We start from the raw sequence: 10,031 nt of genomic DNA, 5'->3' as shown, positions 1-10,031 counted from the left end.
CTGTAAGCATGCGCCAGTTGCACCTACTTCTCACTTGGATCAGCCAGTCTCAGTCACACAAGACATCAGAGGAGGACCCCTAAAAAGCTCGAGTTCAGATGAAATCGTCATGCGGAAGCATTCCACTCAAGTAAGATTTATGTCTGCATTTTGGATTTCTTAAAATTTCACTTGTTTTCCATGAATATTTATTGGTATTTTCACTTTTTCTTGGTCTGATTTTCAGGTTGAGCTAGACATGCCCATTTTGAGGCCTGCCCCAAATGTTACAAATATGCTCAGTTTGAAGCCTGCCCCAAATGTTGCAAATCCAAATCCCTCTAAACGAACAGAGCTGTTAGAATCAAATTTTATAGACCCTACTGAGCCAAATAAAAGTTTGAAGCAGGTTGAAGATGCTTCTTTTGGTTCCGTAAGGGTTTCATCAAACGATAAAATTGAGGCTAATGGAGGTACAGATCTTAACAACCTTTTGAGTTTTAACTGCTCAATTTTGTGGTGTAAAAATCTAATTCACTGTTGCAGTTGTTATCTCTTCTCCATATGGGGATTTATCAATAATCAGGGTTTTCATTAGACCATCACAACATACATCCTCAAATCTACTTGAAGCACACGCATCTAAAATGTTGCGTCGTTGAATTACATGTATACCCCACCACAGTACCACACTGATCATTCTCATATCATTTAAAGGTCATTTGGATAACTATGGTCTACGGTTTCTTTTCTTAAGCAGAATGCCTTGAAAGAAAAAGATTTCAGAAAGAATGTAGTTTCCTTTTCTGAAGCAGACGTTTACATTTTCTAACACTTGATATCCGAGAAAGTTGCAAAAAAAAAAAAAAAAAATTACGTTTACCTAATTGAAGCTTATAAAATCTATTGAGAAGCCAGGTTGCATCTCTAGTAAGTAGTGATTGTATCCCCAATACTGATATCTATTGATCTGTTTTGCTCAGAGTTGCTTCTTGGACTGTATGTGGGTAATAAGAATGAAGTGGTTACCCCAATTAAGAATCTAGTAGGCACCCAAAAAAAGAAACCAGCAAAATCACATCTGCTTGAGATTTGCACTAAACAAAAATGGGAGCCTCCTGTTTTTGAGTGCTGCAAGGAGGAAGGGCCAAGCCACAGGAGAATGTAAGCTGAAAATAAATTCTACAGCAGCTGCCAATCATGAAATTATAGACTTCTAGATAGGATTTTTTATAAAATTTGTACTTCTTATTTTGTTGCTTTGCTATATGAGAATGGTATAATTGGCGTAACCATTTTTATGTATTGTGAAGTTAGTACCTTATCAATCCCTATACCTAAACAGGTTCACCTTCAAGGTTAATGTTAAAGTGAATGATCCCAATACAGATCTCGAATGCTTTAGTTCTCCTCATCCGAAAAAGAAAGCTGCAGCCGAGCAAGCATCTGAAGGGGCACTGTGGTACTTAAAGCATCTTGGTTATCAGTGAAAGTATGGCTGAAATTGATTTTTGGCTCCACAGTTTAAAAATAATAAGTTTGCATGACGCAGACTAATTTTTAGTTTGATCTAGTTTCAACACAGAGCTCTCTGGTCTTAGAACTAGTTGCGCAACCAGTTCGACATAGTAGAAAATTCCCATCCTGATTATAACTTCAAGTCTGCTGCTGCTGAGTGTTACATTAATGATTATTGAGAGTTTTACTTGCTCTTAAGCTCATGATCTTCTCTATCATTTGCTACATTATATCCTACATCATCACTTAACAGCCTGGAAATTTTAATTTACATTAGGTTTCCTAATACCACATGTACACTAAAAAGGGGTACTTTCAAAAACACAGTACATATTGAACACGTACAAGCAAAGTCGCAAACACTATTTCATAAACAGTTCAAGTAGAACCACAATACTTCCTTATGAATATGCTGCCCTCTGAAACTTTGGCATCAATCTCTTGTTGATGAGTCATCCGGGAGAGAACCATGAAAAAATAATGCTAGGAGGCAATGCAATTGTCTGTGTATCTGAGAACACTGACAATTCAGAGTGAATGAATTAATTCTATGGGAAACCAGAATTCTGTGGTGAAATGAAAAAAACAAGGCACCTGAAATATATGAAAATATTAAAGAGCTGAATGGCTTCAACTGCATATAAAGGTATTAAGAAATTGGTTATTATCTTCTTATACCAGATTCTTCTCTTACTGTGAAGAACAAAGGAAAAAAAGGAAACAAAATAAAAGCTTCTCAATTTGTGTAACTGGAAGGAAAAGTTAAAACTTACACCTTTAGGTCTATTATTCCATAAGGCTTCTCATATGCTCACTTCACTGTATACACTGTGTTACAACAAGTGATCTTGAGTAAATATGTAAAATGATTTTTAATTAGCATTAGTCTTTAATTGTTATGTAGGACTAAGTTATGGAAACTGTCGAAAACATATGAAAACTTAGAAGGGATTATAAATGCTAGAGGTGAACTTGGCTAATTAAGAAAGCATTTAGTTGGAGAATTTTGGCAAAGCTAGAATCAGTAGCTTTGGCTGTGAGGTGTAATTGCACCACTTCTTCAACATTACAGTAGATTTTTATTTTTACTGAAGTACATTTGTAAGGGTAACGCCAAACAATTGAATATAAGAAAAAGTTTGAGTTGAACAGGCACAAGGCAATATGACGGAAGCGAAAATAGGGAATTTATCATTAAAAAAAAATACAATAATAGTTCATACAGCAGAATAGGATTTCTATGTCCAACCTTGGATTGTCTATGACAAATCACCCGTCGGATTATTTAACCCTTACATGCCCCTACAAATAAATAAAAAAGAACATTTTTCTAAGAAAAAAATGAAGAAAAAGTGATGAACAACTATATTCTCATGCCATGTGCTAGGTTTATCCCTCTTCAGCTTCACCTTGCCAAAACTTTCTGTCACTCAGACAGTGTAGTGTTGCTGAATGGTGTCGATGTCAAGTCCTTTGAGTTTGACAACCGATTCCACGTGCCCCTTGAGTGTATGAAGCTCCCTCAACCTGGAAAATCCAAACAAGCAGAGCAAAGATTAGGATCCATTGACTACGTACACTACAGGTTTCTATTAAGGGAACACTAGCTTCCAGTTCCAATTACCTAGCAACTTCAGCTCGCCTCTTGGCCTGTTCGGCGATCTCAGATAGCTCTCGGTAGTTGTTCTTGTCATTGAAGAGTTCAGATGTTTCAGGAGGCTGCAGCCCATGCAGGGTTCGTTGAGCTGTTGCCCATTGTGCTTCCCTCTCTCCCTTTCCATAATCCTTCTTTGTTGTGAAGGCAGTCTGCATAAGAAAGAAGCAATCAAACCCCGAAAAAAATTTCTCTGGGAGATGAAAGGCAACATATTTTAAGCAGGAGGTTTTGATCCAATACCTTATTCTCAAGTACAGTATCCCAGGCCTTGCCACTCAATGCATATCGAATTATGAACTTGAGAATATCCAATGGTATGTAGGTGATGATGCTGTAGAGCCAGATAACACCTGCCCATCCCCATCCCATACCTTTGATTCTTGCAAAGCCCCAATTTGCATAAACAGCGAGAATTGTAGCAAGCTTAATAGATAAACATGAAAGCAAAATTAGCTTATGGTTCTTTGCAAAATATACAATGCAAACAAACATTATCATATCTTTTGTCTTGCAACTCACCAGCTGTGCTATGCAAAAGGCAATCATGAGCATGGCACCGGGGCGTTCTACAAAAGACCAGCTTCGGGATCGAGTGACAAAGATAAGTGCCTGACTGATAATACTAACTTGAAGGTAGACAGCTGCCGTAAGCTCCTTATCGCTGCCTCTGATAGATCTTACACCAAACTTGTCCTGCATATATTCAATAAAAGTATATTGTTTAGAATAAGGTTCAAGGACTGCTACAGAATTCGGAACAGTTACTAAGGAAAGTATTTCTAGCTAAATGTTTGGATTATAAGAATTTTCTTACTGAGAAAAAGTCAGAATCATTAGCAGCCCAGAAGAAAACAACAGTCATGACAGCCATGTAGGTGCCAAGGACGATACCAGTGGCAAAGATCTCCTTTAGCTTCCATGAGTCTGGAAGAGGAGATGGCTTCACCCTATCCTTTGAAATAGTCATGATTGTTCCATCATTAAGTATGGCAATAATGAGAACCATGAAAGGTGAGAAGTCAAACTTCCAGATAAGAGCAAGGAGCAAAAATCCTAGGACGACACGAATTGTGATGGAAACAGCATAGATGGTGTAGTTCTTCATCCTCTGGAAAATGGCTCTGCTTGTCAGCACAGCACTGATAATCACAGACAATCCTGGTTCGGTTAGGACAATGTCAGAGGCGCTCCGAGCAGCGTCCGTTGCATCATCAACTGCAATACCAATGTCTGCCTTCTTTAGCGCTGGGGCATCATTCACACCATCTCCAGTCATCCCACAAATATGCTTCCTGTCTTGCAGCCGCTTCACAATTTCATATTTGTGCTCTGCATGGTTCCTCGTTAATTAGTTTCTATTATAAAGCATATTCAGAAATTTCCATTCAGATTTGGTCAGAGTTACCTGGGAAGACACCAGCAAAGCCATCAGCCTTTTCAATAAGCTCATCAATAGGGAGGGAAGCAACAGACTCGTCCTTGTGTTCACCAAGGAGGGAAGAAGAAGGATACATGTTGGTTCCCATGCCGAGTCTGCGGCCAGTTTCCTTACCAATGGCAAGTTGGTCACCAGTGATCATCTTAACATTAACACCAAGATGAAGGGCACGTCGAATGGTCTCTGCACTGTCATGCCTGGGAGGATCAAAGAGAGGCAAGAGGCCTACAAACTGCCATGGTGTTCCAGCACTCTCTTTGTTTTTTTCTGGCACAGTCTGGATCCAAACAATTGAAGAACAGAGCGACTTCAGTTGCATGAAAGAAATTAAATTTCTATGCTCGAGAACAAGGGAAAGTAAATAAAAACACCTGTCTAGCAACAGCAAGGGAACGGAGACCGCGATCTGCAAACTTGTCAATAATTGCATGTGCTTTCTTCCTTGCATCGTCTTTTAGCTCGCAGAGGTCAATGATCTGAGAAAAGATTACATACCATGCCATAAGATAAGATTAGAAGGTAAAAATAAATTAAAGAAATGAGCATCAGTAATAGTTGCAAGGGTGACTTATGACCTGCTCCGGTGCACCTTTGCTAACTCGGTGCCAATTGCCATCAGCATCAATGTATGTTATGGCTGTACGCTTTTCAACTGGATTAAAGGGCAAAAAGTGGACCTCAGTTATACCTTCCCTGGCCTGCAGCCACAAACGAAGTACAATAACAGTTAAATTTGGCTTCCTGATCCCGAAAGGACTGCATAGGTTACATAGAAGGCAAGATACCTCCTTGGGGTCACCCAACATTCCAACAATACATGTATCAATAGCGTCCTGATTCTCAACCCTCGAAGCCCTGGCGCCGAGCAAAATGAGACCATCCTTGTCAACATCCTTTACAAACACCTATAAATCAAAAGAGCTGTCATTAATTTAATTCCCCTAGACAATGAAAACAATATGTCCAAAGAATCGTTTCGTTTCTTCTACCTCAACCATGGTCTTGTCTACTGTAAGCTTGTTGAGAGTCAGGGTCCCAGTCTTATCACTGCATAGGACATCCATGCCAGCCATCTCCTCAATGGCTGTCATCCTCTTTGTGATAGCGCCTTGTGTGGACAGGCGGTGAGAACCAATAGCCATGGTAACTGACAACACTGTTGGCATAGCAATCGGAATCCCTCCAATGAGAAGCACCAAGAGATTGTCAATCCCATCCCTGTACTTCCTACGCTGTATTGGATACATAACCACTAGTTCTATTACCATTCCTATGGCAATAGAGCATATGCAGAAGTTTCCAATAGCTGTCAAAACCTGATCACCGCAGCCAGATTCACATTAGAAACAAAAACATAGAGATGCAACATGTATAATGAAAAATTACTGAATGCTCACACTTTATACCTTTTGGAAGTGGCCCACATTGTTGGTGCTGTCAACCAGGTGAGCAGCCTTACCAAAGAAGGTGTGAACCCCTGTGGCAATGACTACTGCCTCAATTTCTCCTTGCTTGACAGTGGAACCCGAGAACACTTCATCCCCGGGGAACCTTGTCACAGGCAAAGACTCACCGGTGAGGGCAGACTGATCTATCTTGAGGGGATCTCCCTCCAAGAGACGCGCATCAGCTGGGACAATGTCTCCCAACTTGATGCTGACTACATCTCCCGGTACCAAGATTGCAGCCTCTAGCTCAGACCATTTTCCATCTCTTAGAACCTACAACATTACATACAAACAAGCATTAAGCAACCTCGCTACATTTTAATATATAATGTGGTAAACATGCTTTTATTACTAATTATCACCTTGGTTTTTGGGGCAAGACCAGCCATAAGAGCTTCTGCAGCATTGCCTGCATTGTTTTCTTCGATAAAGCTGATGGTGGAGTTGATGAATAACAGTGAAGTAATTCCCACAAAGTCTTGCCAGTCCGGTGGCCTTCCCTGCATTTGTTCAATTCATTAAAATTCTCATAAGAGTGATAAGACTATCCTTGAGAGAGAGAGATAGAATTGTAGTTTCGTTACCCCTCCATTTGCTAAGGCAATGGCCATGATAGCTGCAATTTCCATAACCCATGATAGGGGATTCCACATAAAACCCAAGAACTTCAGAATCTTGTTTTCCTGTTCCCAAGATTATTTATCAACACATTAATTTCTTTTTCTTTTTTTAATAACGACAATCTTTATTAAATAATACTAAGAAGTACATGGAGCGATGCCGAAATGCATAAAAAATATAGCGTTAACAAAATGAGATGCATAGATAGAATTAATATTAGGAAGAAAATTTCTGGAAAGTTAGTACCTTTTTTTCCTCGAGCTTGTTTGGGCCAAAGACTTGAATCCTCTTCTGCCCTTCATCACTTGACAACCCCTCTTTTGTGCATTGCAACTGCTCAAACACTTCCTGAACTGGAATTCGCTCCTGCGATCACACACAGCAACACATTGTTAATACATGTAAGCGGTTCGGATCATTGAATTGCATTGAGAATTTGTCCCGGTATTTTATATATAATACAAACAAAAGCTTACAAGGTCAACATTCTCCTTCTTGATTTCTTCCAAGCTAATCCCTTTGCCTTCTGCCATTTAATCTCTCTTTTTCTTTTTTCACCAAAGCACACCAAACACAGAACACAGATTGTTCTAAACAATCACACACTCAATACTTAAATTACACGCCTATATATAAATTGTCACAACTCACAGACTTTTATAGTAAGTGAGCGCTAGTATACAAGAATATAACCCCCAAGGAGAACCTCTTACTCCAATAAATTGTTCTTGAAAAGCTCCTTAATTTATTCCTCTTGAGAACCAATAATCACAGTGTGCATACAAGAATAATATCGTTGGCACTGAGAGACTAAAGCATGAGTTTCTCTTATAAGGAAATGGAATTGGTCTTATTATGGAAAACACAGATTGAACGAACGAGCGGGAGTTTTGCTGTGCTCATTCGACTTTTGCCCCGGTCATTCGGCCACTTAGAAGAAGCATCTAATTCTTTACGCTCACTGCGCTTTGTCATTCTTACATGTCTCAACTATATGGACCAAATCAACTTCTTCGCCTTTGTACTCGGTGTTTGTTTATTGATATTAAATTATTAACTCTCTATTATCTATAAACGACAATTCGGTAAAAAATTGTAAAATTGAATGGGTGTTATGACCAAGTAAAAAGAAGTATTACCGTTAACGTACAAACGACATTTAATTTGTCTTTTGATGAAAAATATTTTACTTTCTTGAATAAAGGAAAGAAATCATAAGAAATCATTTTACTTTCTTAAATATGACCAAGCAAAATAATTTTTCAAGACCATGAAAAACTCATAAGAGGAAGGAGGAGGAAAATGATTTCTTTTAATTGAGTTGCATGAAAAAATGTGGTGGAAGGTATTTTATAGATACAAGGTATTTTTCATGCAACTCAATTAAAAGAAATCATTTTCCTCCTCCTTCCTCTTATGAGTTTTCCAAGGTCTTGCAAAATTATTTTGGATCCATGAGTCTTTTTTAAGAGAGTTCAAACACAATATGAGTTTGATGTTCTTGAGGTTTAGAGTGCTGCTACTACCACAAAGAAGGTCGTTGTACTCTGGGAACCATTTGCTATTGAAACTTCTATTTTTGTATGTAGGAGATAGTACCATGTTCAGCAGTTCTAGACTTGATTTAATTGTATAAGATTTTTCTGACTTAGATTGTTTTCACTTAGATTTGATTTACACATTCTATCTGATACTTTTCATTTTGCATAAATGATTTCTTCATTTTCTTATAAGATTAGCAATTAGAGCACCATAGTTTACCAGCAAGCTTAATGCGTGGGTGTTCTTGAAGAAAACTATCTCTGTGCAAAGAACTTCGTGTTCCACTCTGCCCTTGTGTAATGATGCGATAACCACATAGAAAGACTGTATGTTTGTTAGAAGGAGCGATGTTTTCATTTGTTTGGAGTTAACTATTTAGTTCGAGCTTTCATTTTTTGTTATTTTCGTTTTTTTGTTTTTTTTTTTTTAGTAAAGGTACTGAATTTCATTGATAGTTAAGTAATGGAGTTATAATTCCAACATTGTAAAGGTCATGAGTTCAATTCTCACTAACATATGTAAGGGTTGGGTGGGTTAAAGGTTTCAAAAAAAAAAGAAAAAGTAATGGAGTTACAATCATGCTGCAGTACATCTTGTATGCATTCTGGAATTAACTATTTAGTTCGAGTTACAATGTTGGTAATTCTAGATATGATGCAAGTAGTGTGAATACTTGTCATAATTACGTTATTAAGAACTTTAACTCTCACCCTCTTTAAAAAAAAAATTAAATAAATAAACTTTAACTCTCACCCTTCCCTTACTATCAGAAACAAAAAACTGGATGGGATTTCTTCAGTCTATGACAATGAAATCCCGGAACCGGATTTTAATTAAGTCTAAATTTATTGAAATATCATCTAATAATAAAAGACAACCACATGTCTAAAGGCCCTAAACTAAAGGTTTTGCTAGCAGAGCCGGCCATGAAATTTCAGGCTCAACGTGCACCAAATGAATGAGGCTCACTATCTTTATATACGTTCGCATATTATTTACCTCAAGAATACTCTATAACGAATGTTTTAGATTTGTTTAGAGTTCGATTACAATATTGATATAGTTTAAATAATTATAAGCATTCTATAAGATAGAATTATGTGGGCACAACCAACAAATTGAATTTAGTTAATTAAGAACATAGAGATTGTTCCGAACAAGCATAGACTCAATATTTTGTTGTATGATGCCGGTCTACTCCCCCATAGTTTAGTTTTGTTCGGGGGTGGACTCTGGTACAGGAGTATGCCGTTGTATCTACTTTCGTTCTTTTCAATAGATTGCTTGTTTACCAAAAAAAAAAAAAAAAACATAGACTCAATTAGGGCTGCCACTTGGTTTGGTAATTACCAAACCGACTTTTTAGTAACCGAGACCGATAAAACCGAAATCGAAAATTATCGAAAAAGTTGGTTTGGTTTTGGTTAATACCGAATCTACCGATTATCTAAATTTTAACTTTATATACTATGATTTTCAATACACATACATTGTATATTAAGAAATAAACATAAAATTTTTCATAATAGTATGAACATTACTACATATATATACTACATTAATAGTACATGTATTTTAAGTAACCTAGTCAAAGATGGTTAAATAACCTAGTTTTATTGAAAATGACTCAAACTTGATGTCATATACACAAAAGAAAGTTATAATTAGGAGATCAGTACAAAGTTTACGACTATAAAATTGAAGAACCTAGTTTTGTTCGTTCTAATTTTAATTACAAAGAATTAGTTATTCTAAAGTTGGTAATACCGAAAACCGAAATACCGAATTTGGTAGTTATGATTAAAAACCGAAAATTTTGGTTAGTAAT

General features: G+C 37.3%; 1 protein-coding gene across 1 annotated transcript; it reads right to left on the bottom strand.

Moving 5' to 3' along the window:
- Positions 1–2,662: 2,662 nt before the first annotated feature.
- Positions 2,663–7,194, bottom strand: LOC112187603 (ATPase 9, plasma membrane-type). The gene is made up of 15 exons (XM_024326471.2): positions 7,138–7,194; positions 6,908–7,027; positions 6,625–6,723; positions 6,403–6,540; positions 5,999–6,313; positions 5,582–5,908; positions 5,378–5,497; positions 5,168–5,290; positions 4,964–5,068; positions 4,560–4,869; positions 3,969–4,483; positions 3,674–3,847; positions 3,395–3,577; positions 3,122–3,303; positions 2,663–3,024 (listed from the first exon to the last, which is right to left on the bottom strand). The coding sequence occupies exons 1-15, from the start codon at positions 7,192–7,194 to the stop codon at positions 2,928–2,930; spliced, it is 2,865 nt and encodes a 954-aa protein (XP_024182239.1). The 3' UTR covers positions 2,663–2,927.
- Positions 7,195–10,031: the final 2,837 nt, after the last annotated feature.

This window comes from Rosa chinensis, chromosome 2 (genome assembly GCF_002994745.2).
Source record: "Rosa chinensis cultivar Old Blush chromosome 2, RchiOBHm-V2, whole genome shotgun sequence".
In the NCBI taxonomy this organism is placed as follows: domain Eukaryota; kingdom Viridiplantae; phylum Streptophyta; class Magnoliopsida; order Rosales; family Rosaceae; genus Rosa; species Rosa chinensis.
Note: the sequence above shows the minus strand (reverse complement) of the source record. Positions and strands in the feature narration are given on the sequence as shown.

Coding starts and splice junctions, on each gene's coding strand:
- LOC112187603 (XM_024326471.2), bottom strand. CDS start 7,194: ATGGCAGAAGGCAAAGGGATTAGCTTGGAAGAAATCAAGAAGGAGAAT. Junction 6,724..6,907: donor ACAAGCTCGAGGAAAAAAAG/GTACTAACTTTC, acceptor TCTTGGGAACAG/GAAAACAAGATTCTGAAGTT. Junction 6,314..6,402: donor GTCTTGCCCCAAAAACCAAG/GTGATAATTAGT, acceptor GTAATGTTGTAG/GTTCTAAGAGATGGAAAATG.